This window comes from Sapajus apella, unplaced genomic scaffold (assembly GCF_009761245.1).
Source record: "Sapajus apella isolate SASKATOON/1434 unplaced genomic scaffold, GSC_monkey_1.0 scaffold60, whole genome shotgun sequence".
NCBI lineage: Eukaryota > Metazoa > Chordata > Mammalia > Primates > Cebidae > Sapajus > Sapajus apella.
In genome coordinates this window covers 13,304,289-13,319,231 of record NW_022437000.1, presented here as the reverse complement: position 1 = coordinate 13,319,231, position 14,943 = coordinate 13,304,289, and the positions used below count along the sequence as shown (strand labels likewise).

Sequence of the window (14,943 nt, the reverse complement as noted above, 5' to 3'; positions counted from 1 at the left end):
GCCGAGGGGCAGGAGGCTGTGGCCCTGCCTCCAGGTTTCAGGGGAAACACCCCAGCGAGGTCAGAGCGCAGAGCGGGGGCCGTGCGACCTTTCAGAGGGACGCCGGGTGTCACCGAAGGCCAGTGCTGCGCAGCGGGGAGTACAGGAACGGGAGGGAGCAGGTCTGGGCACGGAGCCCCACAGTCTCGCAGGGGCGCGGGGCGAGGGTGAAAGGCAGAGGCGGGAGTCCCCCTTAGGGGCGGTCAGCTCCACACGCGGCTTTCCCGGCTGCTGGGCCGCCCTCGTTGACACGCTCCAGAAACACCGATGGGAAGGTCCCAAGTGAGCTCCCAAAGGCCCTGGCGGACGCGCGGGGACGCGGGGCCGGTAACCCTGCCCCGCCCGGCACGGCCAGCGCTGCTTCCCGCAGGGTCCGGAGCGGCGCCTCCTCCTGGGCCTGAACCCCCGGCGGCGGGCGGGGAGACCCCCTGTCGCACCCCCACCCCGCTCCAGACCGTCGGGGGACCGAGGGCGAGGACGCCCCAAAACGTCACCTCTGAAGTCTCCCTTAGCCACGTCGCCAGGGCTAAATTCAAAACCCGCAGTTTTGGCAAATTTCCGAGGCCCTCCGGGCAGGAGAAGCAGCTGGAATCCCAGGACGCTGTCAGGGGATGCGGACCGAGAAGAAGCCGGTCAGAACCGGAGCCGCCCAGCTTCTCCCGGGAAGCCCAGGCCGGCGGGCGCCCCCTGTCTCCCGGGCCTGGCTCTCCGGTGGGGGCGCCCCGGCCCCGCGTGGGGCTTCAGGCCCTGGGCCCTGGCTTGGGGGGCGGGCGGGCGTCCCCGAGCGGGAGCGGGGACCGCGGGCTTCTCATCTGCGTGGGGGGCTCGGCCTTGATCTTGTAGCGGAGAACCCTAAAAACAGGGGTCAGATGTGAGTCGGGTCCGCCAGGCACTGAGGTTTGAAGGAATCGCAGAAGAATCCGCAGCGGCGGGTCTCCGGCAACCCGGGTCCAGGCCGCGGGGGGCCTGCGGGGGTCGCCCCCGATTCTGCCCGGGACGCCGCGGCCTACGAAGCCCCAGGAGCAGGCCCGCCCCGCCCCAGCGCCGCCCCCTGGTCCTCCCCCATCCCCGTCTGCCCCTCCCCCCATCCTCCCCTCTACAAGTCCTCCCCGCTCCCCGCCCCCAGCACCGCCCTCCGGTCCTCCCCCACCCCATCCCCGCCTGCCCCTCCTCCCTCCCCCCGCCCGGGTCCTGCCCCCCGCCTCTCCCCCCTCCCGGGGTCCTCCCCTCAAGCCTCTCCCCCCCCCCGGCCTCCTCGCCTCTCCCCCCTCCAGGGGTCCTCTCTCCCCCCACCGCCCGCCTCTCTCTCCGCCCCGAGTCCTCCCCCAGCCCCTCCCCGCGCCCAGGTCCTCCCCTCCCACCGCCTCTCCCCCCGCCCCGCCTCCGCCCCGCCCCCCGCGCCCGCGGCCCCGCCGGAAGGACTCCAGCGCCCGGGAGCCGGGAGGCGAACTCGGGACCCGCCTGCCCCGCTCGGTGCGCGCCTCCTCCCGGCATGGAGCCCGCCGAGCGCTCGCGGGTCCCCAGGTGGGTGGCGCGGGGTGCGGGCGTCCCCGGCGGCTGCGGTCCCCACGTGGGCCCCCCACCCCCTGGAGGAAACTTCGGGGACGCCGGCCCCCTTCTCTCGGTGTTGCAGGATCGACCCGTACGGATTCGAGAGGCCCGAGGACTTCGACGCCGCCGCCTACGAGGAGTTCGTGTCCGGCTACCTGGTGACGCTCGCGCGCAGGGCCGCCAAGTGGTCCCGGCTGCTGCGGGGCGGGGGCGTCCCGCGGGGCCGCGCAGGTGCGGGGGGCAGAGCCGGGCTGGCGGGCGCAGGGGCGGGACGGACCTGCTCCCCGCTTCGAGTGCGGCCGGAGACCGCCTGCCCGGCTGCGGCGGGATCCCGGTGGATCCAAACGCGATTCCACCCGGCGACCAGACCCGCCTCGCTTCCTAAGAAGAAGCCAAAGTCCCCGTGACGGGACCCGAAGGGTCCTGCGTGGCCTGCCCCCCACCCCACTCCCCCGAGACCCGGGCCTCCTGCCCGGTGAGCACCCGGCCTGGCCCCCGGCCGCCTCCTCCCGGGCCCCCCAGGCTTCCCGGTGCGGAGGACTTGCCCAGCGCAGCCCCTGCGAGATCAGAAACCCTCCCTCCCTCCTTCCCTCCCTCCCTCCCTCCCTCCTTCCCTCCTTTCCTCCCTCCCTCCCTCCCTCCCTCCCTGCGCGGGGGTTTCATCCAGGGCTCAGTCCTCAGAACCTGGGGCACTGCTTGGCGACTCCCCTGTGCCTTCAGTGAATGAATGGAGTGTCTGCCTGGGGTGAGGGCTTGGTGGGACTGTGCCCTGGGGTTTGGAATGCAGAGAAGTGAGGTCAAAGGGGAGACCTGGGGGCTTCCTGAGAAGGGGGATGTGAATGGCAGCTGAGCTTGGAGAAAGGGAGCTGGGGGGGAAGGGCAGGACAGGAAGCAGGGACCCTGCCCCTGGGCGGAGGGCTGGAGGTGTGTGGTGACCACAGCCAGGCGCAAAGAAGCCAACTGTTAAAGGCTTTCCAGGCAATGTGTGGCAAGATCAATTTTTGCTTTTATTTGTTTATTTGAGACGGGGTAACCCTCTGAGTGCCCTGGGCAGTCACCACTCATGTAGCCTTGGCCTCCTGGGCTCCAGCCACCCTCCCGGCTCAGCCTGCCGTGTAGCTGGATCACCAGCACCACCATCACGCCCGGCTAATTTTGAAATTTTTTATAGAGATGGGGTCTTGTTATGTTACCCAGGCTGTTCTCTAACCCCTAGGCTCAAGAGGTCCTTCCACCTCTGCCTCCCAAAGTGCTGGGATTATAGGCGTGAGCCACCCAGCCAGCCAAGGTCAGCTTCTAAAGCGGTCGATGGGTGGGGCCCTGGTGCTGGGATATGGCCTGCGAGCCCGGCTGAGGTGCTACCTGGAGTGAGGCTGAAGGGACCTTGCTGCCTGGTGGAATGTCGGACTTAGGTGGTGAGGGTCCAGCTACACCGCATTAGACAGCCTCCCTCCCTAAGGCTGTCACTGATGGGAGTGTGGGCGAAGCTCCACTGGGCTTTCCTGAGCACTGGTAAAGGCAGCATTTCATAAAATCACACCCTCAAAGCTTGGTCTGTTTTTGCCTTCCACATCTCTGAAGCTCATACCTTGTAAGCATCCCACAGATGCGTCACGTCCCATCCTTGGGTTGTCTCTGTATGTTCACATGTTTCCATTGGAATGTGTGTCTCTATTTTTCCTTTAAATTTTTTTTTTTTTTTGAGACAGTCTCACTCTGTCGCCGAGGCTGGAGTGCATTGGTGCGATCTCAGCTCACGGCAACCTCCACCTCCCCGGTTCAAATGATCCTCTTGCCTCAGCCTCCTGAGTAGCTGGGATTACAGGCACGCACCACCAAGCCCGGCTAATTTTTTGTATTTTTAGTAGAGGCGTGTTTCACCACATTGGTCAGCCTAGTCTCGAACTCCTGACCTCGTGATCTGCCCACCTTGGCCTCCCAAAGTGCTGGGATTTCAGGTGTGAGCCACCACGCCCGCCCCCTTTCCAATTATTTTAAACCTAATTCAAGTTTTGTTTTTGTTTTTTCTTTTTCTTTTTTTTGAGCTCTTCCTAAAAATTTCACTTTATTATTGAAGTAACAACTACCTCCTTTTTGCTTTAATTTTTTAAATTTAATTTTGTTTGTCTGTTTGGTTGTTTGTTTTTTGAGACAAAGTCTAGCTCTGTCAGCTAGGCTGGAGGCAATGACCTCCAGCTGGGATTACAGGCGTGCGCCACCACAGCTGTCTAATTTTTTTGTATTTTTGGTAGAGGCAGGGTTTCACCATGTTGACAGGCAGGCTGTTCTCCTGAGCTCTAGTGATCCGCCCACCTCAGCCTCCCAAAGTGCTGGGGTTACAGGCGGGAGCCACCGCATCCGGGCTGATTTATGCAACGTTAATTCTCCTGTGTAATTATGGTAGCAGCATCACTGGCATAAATGGGTCTGGAAGCAAATACATCTCTTTGATGCCATGTGAGCCTCAGCCTGAAGAGTGGGAGCCACAGGGCTGTGGGCCTGTTCTGCAGGGAGCAGGGTCGCTGGTGACTCCGGTGGGAGGCACGTGTAGTCTTTGATCCTGTGTGTCCCTTCTGGCGTGGGGCCTGGGTCCCGGTGTGACCATCAGGGAGCCCATGAGCACTGGCAGAGCCCTAAGAGCAGAGAGTCAGACATAAAATAGGAGTGGGCGGGTTATTCCAGAAACGGGGATAACTTCTTCCTGCCAGGCATTCCAGGCTCACTGGCAGAGTTCTTTTTTCTGTTTTTGGAGGATTTTCATCTGTACCTCCCATGTTAAAGTCACCAGTAACACAGTCATCTACCAATCTCAGCATTCCACGTCTTAAGGGACAGTTATTATGTATTGTGCCTGTTGGCGCTCTTGGCAAGTACAATAAATACTGTATTTTTCTTTTTCCTTAGCAAGTATCCACCGGGAGCCTTTAGGAAGACAGCTTGCTCTTCCTCCCTATAAAGACGAAATTCAACAAACTTAGTCCTGTCGCATTCCTATTTCATTCTCCATCTTGAGAAGGGATGGCTGCAGGGACGCAGTTTCAGGGCTGTTGGCTTCTTCATGACCTCCTTCCTGGTGAATGTTAACACCACCAAAGTTAAAATGCAGTTGAAAAAACATTTTTAAAGATACACCAAAAAAAAAATAAAAATAAAAAAAAAAAAAAGATACACCAAAAAACTGGGGATTTGCCTAACTTTGTCAGGATAGATGTATGTCAGTTGTCTGGATTTAGCTTTTTTTTTTTTAAGATGGGGTTTCACCCTGATGGCTAGGCTGGTCTTGAACTCCTGACCTCAGGGGATCTACCCACCTCAGCCTCGCAAAGTGCTAGGATTACAAAGTACCACGCCAGGCCTGGATTTAGCTTTTTTAAAAAAATTCCCCAACTGTTTTGACTTAATATTTGTATGTCTCCAAACCTTGGTGATGCTCTGTGGTTAGCCCTACCCTTGGGAAAGTGTCAGTCTGTGAGGACAAGTAAACCATTTTCATTCTTCTTCTTTCTTTTTTTTTAAACTGAGACGGGGTCTTGCTATGTTGCCCAGGCTGGAGTGCAGTGGCTATTCACAGGCGCGATCCCACTACTAATCAGCATAGCAGTTTTGACCTCCGTTTCCGACCTGGGCTGGTTCACCCCTCCTTAGGCAACCTGGTGGGCCCCCGATCCCGAGAGGTCACCATATTGATGTCGAACTTAGTGTGGACACCTGATCGGCATAGCGCACTACAGCCTAGAACTCCTGGGCTCAAGCGATCCTCCAGCCGCAGCCTCCCAAGTAGCTGGGACTACAGGTACGCCCACCGCGCCTGGGGGCACCATTTTCATTCTTCTATAAAGAAACAGTATAGGCCGGGTGCGGTGGCTCACCCCTGTAATCCCAGCACTTTGGGAGGCTGAGGCAGGCGGATCATGTGTTCAAGAGATCGAGACCATCCTGGCCAACATGGTGAAACCTGGTCTCTACTAAAAATACAAAAATTAGCTGGGCGTGGTGGCACGTGCCTGTAATCCCAGCTACTCGAGAGGCTGAGGCAGGAGAATCGCTTGAACCCAGTAGGTGGAGGTTGTAGTGAGCTGAGATTGCGCCACTGCACTCCAGCCTGGCAACAGAGTAAGACTGTCTCAAAACAAAACAAAAACAAAAAAGTGTAAATTCAGATAACAAACTTATCAAAAACTCGCAGAATTCTTTGTTCTGTAAAGCTTCCGGGTGTTGCTCCAACTGCCAGAGCTGCTTGGGGGACCTTGGGCACAGGCTCGGTCCCTTCTGTCCACTTTAAAGATGAGGAAACCGAGCCATGCTCAGGCTCTGGAGCCTGCAAGTCATAGCAGAGCAGAGTGTCTGGCTCCAAAGGGGGTGCGTTCAGTCATTTTGACCTTTCCCTTAAATACAACCCTGATACTATTATTATTGAGACAGGGCCTTGCTCTGTCACCCAGGCTGGAGGACAGTGGCATGATCATAGCTCACTGCAGCCTAAACCTCCCGCCTTGGCCTCCAGAGTAGCTGAGACTACAGGTGTGCACCACCATGCCCAGCTAATTTTTAAGACTTCTTGTAGAGATGAGTCTACTGGGATTACAGGCATGAGCCACTGCACCTGGCCTGTCAAAGTACTTTACAATTTACAGTAAAATTCACTGTTATCAGTGTATGGTTCTATGAATTTGGACACACGCAGCTAGGCAGTCATCACCACAATCAGGACTCTCACCTTCAACAATCCTGTCCTTTGAAGTCAGCCCACTGCCCACATCACCAGCCTCTTTCCCATTCCTGTAGTTCAGCCATTTCCGTGATGTCTTCAGGGGGATCATACAGATTTGAGTCTGGTTTCTTTCACTGAATGCACTGGAGATCCATCCGGGACCTCGTATGTGTCAATAGTTCACTCCTCACTCCTTTTTATTGCTGAGGTATTTGATTTTGTGGATGTACTACAATTTTTAAAAATCTGTTCATCAGCTGAAAACATTTGGGATGTGTAAAGGCAACATTATAAACATTCACATACAGGTTTTTGTGGGAACTTAGTTTTCATTTATCTTGACTAAACACTTTGCATGGGACTGCTGGGTCATATGATAAGTGTATGTTTAGTAAGAGATTACAAACTGTCTTTCCAATGTGGCTGTAAAATTTTGCCTTCCCACCACAAATATATGAGTGTTCTAATTGCTCCACATTCTTGCCAGCTCTTCTTGTTGTTGGTGTTTTTTTATTTTCATCATTCTTTTGTAGGCAGACTATTCTGTCTGCACTAAATTTTCTTTGCACCTTTATCAAAAAGCAGTTGATTCTGTTTGTATGGGTCTCTTTCTGGATTTTTTATTATATCCCATTATTCCATTTGTCTAACTTTTCTCCAGTACCACATTGTCTGTCTTACTGTAGGTTTATAGTAAAGCATAAAATCTAGTAATATGTCTCCTCCAACTTCATTTTCAAAATCGTTTTGATTCTTTTCACTTTGCACAGAAGGTTCAGAATTAGCTTGTCATTGTCTACAATGTCTCCTTTTTCCCTGGAACAATGATAGGAGGTATATATAAGAATCTATAGATCAACTTTGGAAAAATTGACATCTTCAGATTGAGCCTTCCAATCCATGAACATGGTATATCTATTAATTTATTTCATTCTTCTTTGATTTCTTTTTTTTTTTTTGAGACAGAGTTTTGCTCTTGTTGCCCAGGCTGGAGTGCAATGGCACAATCTTGGCTCACCACAGCCTCTGCCTTCTGGGTGCAAGCATTCCTCCTGCCTCAGCCTCCCAAGTAGCTGGGATTACAGGCATGCATTACCACGCCCAGCTAATTTTTGTATTTTTAGTAGAGATGGGGTTTTTCCATATTGGTCAGGCTGGTCTTGGACTGCTGACCTCAGGTGATTTTTCCCACCTCCCAAAGTGATGGGATTATAGGTGTGAGCCACCACACCTGGCTTCTTTGATATCTTTTGTGGCATTAGCATTTGGCTCCTGCAAATATTTTGTTAGAATTTTTTCTTTCTTTCTTTCTTTTTTCTTTTTCCTGTGTCTCACTCTGTCCCCCAGGCTGGAGTGCATAGTGTGATCTCAGCTCATTGCAGCCTCTGCCTCCTGGGTTCAAAAGATTCTCCTGCCCTAGCCTTCTGAGTAGCTAGGATTACAAGTGTGCACCTACATGCCCAGCTAATTTTTGTATTTATTTATTTTTTTGATGGAGTCTCACTCTGTCACCAGGCTGGAGTACAATGGCACTATCTCGGCTCACTGCAACCTCTACCTCCTGGCTTCAAGCGATTCTCCTGCCTCAGCTTCCCGAGTAGCTGGGATTACAGCCACCTGCCACCATGCCCAGCTAATTTTTGTATATTTTTAGTAGAGATGGGGTTTTGCCATGTTGGCAAGATTGTTCTTGAATTCCTGACCTCGGGTGATCCACCCATCATGGCCTCCCAAAGGGCCAGGACTACAGGCATGAACCACCATGCCAGGCCCCAATTTTAAATATATGATTTCCAGGTACTCATCATTGGTTTGTAGAAGTACCACTGGTTTTTGCATGGCCTTTCCTTTCAGCCTCTGCCCCTCTCAGTTAGAACAGTCCCTGCCTGTGTTGGCACTGACCCTCCCCATTGTCGTTTAGCACAGAATGACTAAGAACTTAGAGCATTTCTGGTCAAGTTGCCCTCTAAGGGATCACGAGACCTATAGCCAGACTTTGGTATGCATCGTACTAACGTGGAGAAAAAGTCAGGCTGAATTATTGTTGTCTTTAGTAGAATTTTAAAAATAAAGCAGCCGGGCGCGGTGGCTCAAGCCTGTAATCCCAGCACTTTGGGAGGCCGAGGCGGGTGGATCACGAGGTCAAGAGATCGAGACCATCCTGGTCAACACGGTGAAACCCTGTCTCTACTAAAAATACAAAACATTAGCTGGGCATGGTGGCGCGTGCCTGTAATCTCAGCTACTCAGGAGGCTGAGGCAGGAGAATTGCCTGAACCCAGGAGACGGAGGTTGCGGTGAGCCAAGATCGCGCCATTGCACTCCAGCCTGGGTAACAAGAGCGAAACTCCGTCTCAAAAAAAAAAAAAAAAAAAAAAAAAAAGTTAAAAATAAAGCAAAGCATGTTTTTCATGTTCCTGTAAACAGTGTGAATAAGCCAGGTGTTCTCAGGTGTTCTTGCCTAAGATATGATCCTCAAATTTGCTTCTAAACCAGCAAAGAGGGTTTCTTCAGACGGATTCTTTGGCTTTCAGTGGATGGCATTAGTGTCTGCCCTCTCTCTCCTCTGGGCCTTCCTCGTTACCCTTCATCACGTATTTAGTGAGCGTTTACCGCCTCCCAGGCTCCCGTCCAGGAGTGGGAGGCCCAGTGGACAGAAAAGGGTCTGTCCTTCCAGACCCTGCATTTTAAGATGCTTGTGTCCAGATGATCATGAATTGTGGATCACCTTGGAATTCGAGCTCATAAAGTTTTACCCGGTAGTGCTTTTCTTGACTGTAGCCTATAAAGTTAGTATAAGTTTTTTATCTGCTAAATACAGCTGGTGCCTCGGATTTTTTTCTTTTTATGGCAGCTTATGGAATTCCACAAATTGCATATGCTTTTTTTTTTTTTTTTCCTGAAGTATGGTTTATTTTAAAAGAATAGCTTCTTTTAAAATATGTGCAGGGCTGGGTACAGTGGCTTCTGCCTCAGGATTATATGCCTGTAATTCCAGCACTTTGGAAGGCTGAGGCGGGCAGATCATGAGGTCAAGAGTTTGAGACCAGCCTGGCTGATATGGTGAAACCCCATCTCTACTAAGAATACAAAAATTAGCCGGGTGTAGTGGTGCATGCCTATAATCCCAGCTACTCAGGCTGAGCAGGAGAATCGCCTGAACTCACTGCACTCCAGCCTGGGCGACAGAGCCAGACTCCATCTCGAAATAAAATAAAATAAAAATAGCGCAGTGCAGCATCAAAGGAAAACAGCAAAACTTTAAATATTTGCTTTGAAAATTAGCTGTGTTGTAGGTTAAGAGCACAGTTTTACACCTTTGGACTTACTGTAATTAATTTGGGTTTGTCATGCATAGCTTTTCCATCCGCCTAAGAAATTACTTCCGATTACTGGAGATGGTGGCTGGCTTTTGGCGCCTGTTCCTATGTGTTTCTGCGGCCATTAGAAAATTACTAATTACTTTTTCACATATTTATTGTCAATTACAATACCCCTACAAAATGCAGTAGCCTTCAGTATGTACATCTTAACTGCACAGAGAGGACGGAGGTGTCTGCCACCGAAGCCGTAGGCTCCCCCGAGGGCCCCACTGAGGTGGTCACTGCCGAACCCCACCGGCCTCTGTTCTCAGCTTGGCCTCCCACTGTTTTGCTTGTTTGCTGCTCCTCTGCACAGCTCCCAGGGAACTTTCCAGAGCACCCATCTGACCGGGGTCTGGGGTGTGCCGACCACCTGGCATTGGATGGTGAAGGGGGTGTGGGGTGGTTCTGTAGCTGGTCTGATTTGTGCTCTGTTGGGAGGGAGAGCAGAATTTTTAAAGGAGTGTATGTGCCAGTGTTGGTGGAGATGAAGTTCTGGGTCTTTTTAATACTTGATTTCAGAAGAGAAGTGGCGAGAGCGGAAGGTGTCGGGTGCGTGGGCTCTGCAGGCCTCTGGTCCAACTTAGGCACCCTCTGTTCTCTCGGGTTTTAGTGAAGCGCTACGTCCGCAAAGGGGTCCCGCTGGAGCACCGTGCCCGCGTCTGGATGGCGCTGAGTGGGGCCCAGGCTCAGATGGACCAGAATCCCGGCTACTACCACCGGCTTCTCCAGGGAGAGAGAAACCCCAGGCTGGAGGACGCCATCCGGACAGGTGAGATGTGGCGGTGGGGCTCTGGCACGGGGGCCGGGGCCGGGAGGAAGCGGTTTCTGCCGTGTCTGGTCTTAGTGTCCAGGAGTGAGCCGTGCACCTGCTGCTTTTCACTGGTGATGTCTTCAAATCCACGAAAGAATCAAAACAGGCCTTTGCAAGGGGAGAACAGTGATCTTAATTCACTCAGCAAATACGTGCCTCGCTGGCTGGTAAAGAGATGGCCACGAAGGAGCAGATGTCCCCCGTGAAGACTCGCAGGACAGTGGGAGCAGCCTCTGTCGCCGTGTGGGTTCGCGCCGGTGCTGGTCGCGTGGCCTTGCAGACGTGTCCGCTTTTGTGTCTAAGTAATTGCTGGACCGCCTTCTCCTCTGATTTTCTTAGTAATCACATAGCCATAGGGTCGCCGGCGCTGAGAAGCTCAAAGTGCTAACAAAATTGGTGAACCTAAATTCAGTAATTTAGAAAGTACACCTGCCCTTCTGATTTTAACAGTTTATGAGAAATACACATTTAAACACAATATACTTAATTTTTTTCTTTCTTTATTCTTTTATGCTCAGTGTATAATAGAATTTTTTTTCTTTTTCTTAATATACTTAATTTTTTAAAACGCAGTGGCTTTGAAGTGCTGAGAGGTTAGAAGGACTTGGGATGGTGAGGATAGGATGCAGCCTGTCTTTCTGCCCTTCCTGGGGGTCTCCCGTCACCGGGTAGAGCCAGCAGGGAGGGGCTCCCCAGGCTGGGGCTGGGGCCACCAGGGAAGAGGCTGCTTCCTGACCACAGAGTGATCTCTGCCAAAGGCCCCCAAACATGCACAGCCTGGTGGCCGGAAACGTTGATGCAGGTTGGAAAGAGGAGAGCTTGGGTGCAGTGGGGAAGGGGGTGCATATTAAAACAGCACTGCTTCTGAAAAATGAATTTAAAGGCTCAGTTTTATGGATTTTTTTATTTTATTTATTTTTTTTTTTTTGAGATGGAGTTTCGTTCTTGTTGCCCAGGCTGGAGTGCAATGGCGTGATCTCAGCTCACCACAACCTCCGCCTCTCAGGTTTAAGCGATTCTCCTGCCTCAGCTTCCCGAGTAGCTGGGATTACAGGTGCACACAACAATGCCCCGCTAATTTTTTGTATTTTTAGTAGAGATGGGGTTCACCATGTTGGCCAGGATGGTCTCGAACTCCTGACTTCAGGTGATCTACCCACCTCAGCCTCCCAAAGTGCTGGGATTACAGGCGTGAGCCGCCACACCTGGCCTTTTTTTTTTTTTTTTAAAAGACAGGTCTCAGTCTGTTACCCAGACTGGAGCGCAGTGGTGCTATCACAGTGACGGCTCACTGCAGCCTCAACCTCCCAGGCTCAAGTGATCCTCCTGACCCAGCCTCCCCAGTAGCTGGGAGTGGTTGGGACCACAGGTGTGCACTACCACACCTGGCTTTTTATTTTTATTTTTCAGACAGAGTCTTGCTGTGTCGCCTACTCTGGAGTGCAGTGACTCAGTCTCGGCTCACTGCAACCTCTACCTCCCAGGTTCAAGCGATTCTCCTGCCTCAGTCTCCCTAGTAGCTGGGATTACAGGCACACACCGCCAGGACCAGCTAACTTTTTGTATTTTTAGTAGAGATGGGGTTTCACCATGTTAGCCAGGATGGTCTTGATCTCCTGACCTCATGATCCACCTGCCTCGGCCTCCCAAAGTGCTGGATTACAGGTGTGAGCCACTGTGCCTGGCCTGGCTCATTTTTTTAATTTTTATTTTTTGTAGAGATGGGATTTTGGTCTTGAACTCCTGGGCTCTGGGGATTCTCCCTCCTTCACCTCCCAAAGTGCTGGGGTTACAGGAGTGAGCCATCACCTGGCTGAGTCTTTTTTTTTTTTTTTTTTTTGTTATGGCAAAATAGACATCATATAAAATTTACCATTTCATTTTTCCCAAGCTGAGCCACAGCCCCCGGGACCTCGCCCAGCCCTGGCAGCCCACTGTGCACTTGTCTCCATGTTTTGGCAACTCTAGGGTCACATAAGAGGAGCCCTGCGGCTGCGTCCTGTGCAGCCAGGTCTTTCCCCTCACCTCGTTCCTCAGGGGTCCTCCGTGCCGCATCTCGCATGAGAACTTTGTCCTTCTTTAAGGGTGAATAACAGTCCACGCATGGGCAGACCGAGGTTTGTTCACTTATCCGTTGGTCAGTGGACACCAGGGCTCTCCTGCCATGCGGCTGTGAGCGTGGGTATGTGGATTCTGCTGGGGTTCCTGCTTCCAGCTGTGGGCTCATACCCAGAGCGTGGGGCTGCTGGATCCGTGACAGTTCTGTGCTTAGTCATTGGAGGCACCGGGTCAGTCCTCTTTCAGGAGCCGTGCAGTGATGTCCAGGCACGGAGAGCCCGCGTCGGGCTGCCTGCGCCCAGACAGAAAGTTCCCATGCTTGTCCATCTCCAGCAGAGATGGACCTTCTCCTTTCCCACAGGGTGTCATCAAAACGTATCAAAAAGCTGAGTGTGGTGGCTCACGCCTGTAATCTCAGCACTTCGGGAAGCTGAGGCAGGCGGATCAGTTGAGCTCAGGAGTTCAAGACCAGCCTGGCCAACATGGCAAAACTCCATCTCTACAAATCAATACGTAAATTAGTCGAGGTGTGGTGGTGTGCACCTGTAGTCTCAGCTACTCAGGAGGCTAAGGTGGGAGAATCACTTGCGCCCTGGAGGTTGAGGATTCAGTGAGTCGTGATTGCACCACTGCACTCCAGCCTGGGTGACAGTGAGACCCTGTCTCAAAAATATGTATATATGGAAAAACTCAATATTACATAGAAATGAATACAGCTGGTCATCTAGTCTGAAATAGCAAAAATACTAACTTCCCCTTGACTGATTCCATTTTTTGGAATGTTTAGAATTCCAGGGGGGAAAACACAGCTCTTTTGTAAGAAAACACAATGAGAAATAATGTGCTCTGAGCCACTGAACTAATGTTCTGCCCAAATCTAGTGTTTTGTAAGCAAAGACGCGGCCTGGGCCCAGAGGTCGGAAACAGACTCACGGTATTTTCCAGCAGTTACAGAGAGACCGTAGGAGGTTGGGTTCCTCCAGAGCGGGGTGCGCCCCCATCCATCTCACTGTCACGGCCGGCCTGCTGTGAGTCCGTCTTGGAACCTGTGCAGAAAGCGCCTGTCCGCTGGTGGCCGCCCGAGGTGCCCAGCGAACACCTCTAACAGAGGTGGGGCCAGTGGGAGCAGAAACCAGCGGAGGTGTCAGGCCGGCGTTACCCTTCCTGCCCGGCCTGCGTCCAGGGTTAACGTGGAGGCCAGCTTCCGTGAGGCCTGGTGCTGGGTCAGCATGGGGCTTGGTTGGGGTCCCCCGGCACAGGACGGCTTGGCCAGCGCCACTGTCCTGCCAAGAGCTGCCCGGGCAGGATGGCGGGAGGGTGGATGCCGAGGAAGGACGAGGCTGCAGGGACGCCTCCCGCACACTCAAGTGGCCGCGCCAGGTTTCTTCAGTTCTCAGTGCTCAGCCGTGTCCTTTATCTGAGGAGTCTTGGCTCATTCTGTCTCCTTCCGTTTTGGATCTTCAGAACTAAGAAAACACCCCAAAGTTCTGTGTGCATTTCTCTCCACCTGTCACCCCAGGTCCTCGAGGCAGAGCCGCCTCTGCTAGGCGTGAGGTCCGAGGTGCAGGAGGCCTGGGCTGGGGGCCGGGAGGAGGCGGGCATCGAGGAGGGGGCGCCACGGCCCGGCTGGCAGCCCTGGGGTTGCTCTGCTGTCCCTGAGTCTGCGGAAAGGACGGTTGGGGTCCCCTCCGCCCCGAGTCCAGGGATCACCCCCTCCTTCCTGGCCCTGGTGAGCTCGTCGCCCTGGCTGTGTTAAGTCTGCTGTGCAGCCAGGGTGAAAACCCGTCCATAAGTCCCAGGTGGAACCCAGGCGGCCACCCTCGGGGCAGCTGGAGGGGCGGGAGGCTTGCAGAGCAGAAACCTGTGGGTGATCCCCCCTGAATTCCTGCAGACCTGAACCGGACATTCCCCGACAACGTGAAGTTCCAGAAGACCACGGAGCCCTGCTTACAGAAGACCCTGTACAATGTGCTGCTGGCATACGGGCACCATAACCAGGCCGTGGGCTACTGCCAGGTGAGCCTTGGGACCCTCCGACACAAGCCTGAGGCTGTCGTCCACAGCTGCAGGTTCTGCAGCGAGGGCCGCACGTCTCTGTCGGCCCGTTCATGAATTCCACGTCCTGATCCTCACGCGGCTCAGACGCTGTTTCTCAGCAGGGAGGACAGGGAGCAACAGCTGACCACCTCTGTTCTGCCTCGGGTGGCAGGAGGAGAAGCAGGCGCATGCTGTGGTGCACGTGTGTGCTGTTGTGGGGTGCGTGTGCTGTTGTGGGGTGCGTGTGCTGTGGAATGTGTGTGCTGTTGTGGGGTGTGTGCTGTGGAGTGTGTGTGCTGTTGTGGGGTGTGTGTGCTGTGGAGTGTGTGTGCTGTTGTGGGGTGTGTGTGCTGTGGAATGTGTGTGCTCTT

At 53.5% G+C, this 14,943-nt stretch overlaps 1 protein-coding gene across 2 annotated transcripts in view; it reads left to right on the top strand.

Annotated features, from left to right (window-relative positions):
• Positions 1 to 1,438: 1,438 nt before the first annotated feature.
• GRTP1 (growth hormone regulated TBC protein 1) overlaps positions 1,439 to 14,943 on the top strand; it is a 39,862-nt gene continuing 26,357 nt past the window's right edge. Inside the window, exons 1-4 of one of the 2 annotated variants that reach the window (XM_032246300.1) lie at positions 1,439 to 1,563; positions 1,673 to 1,821; positions 10,277 to 10,435; positions 14,427 to 14,551. In XM_032246300.1, coding sequence (XP_032102191.1) covers positions 1,532 to 1,563; positions 1,673 to 1,821; positions 10,277 to 10,435; positions 14,427 to 14,551 — 465 coding nt within the window. In that variant the 5' untranslated portion in view covers positions 1,439 to 1,531. The remainder of the gene's footprint in view (positions 1,564 to 1,672; positions 1,822 to 10,276; positions 10,436 to 14,426; positions 14,552 to 14,943) is intronic. The other variant, XM_032246301.1, reaches the window with a different exon arrangement.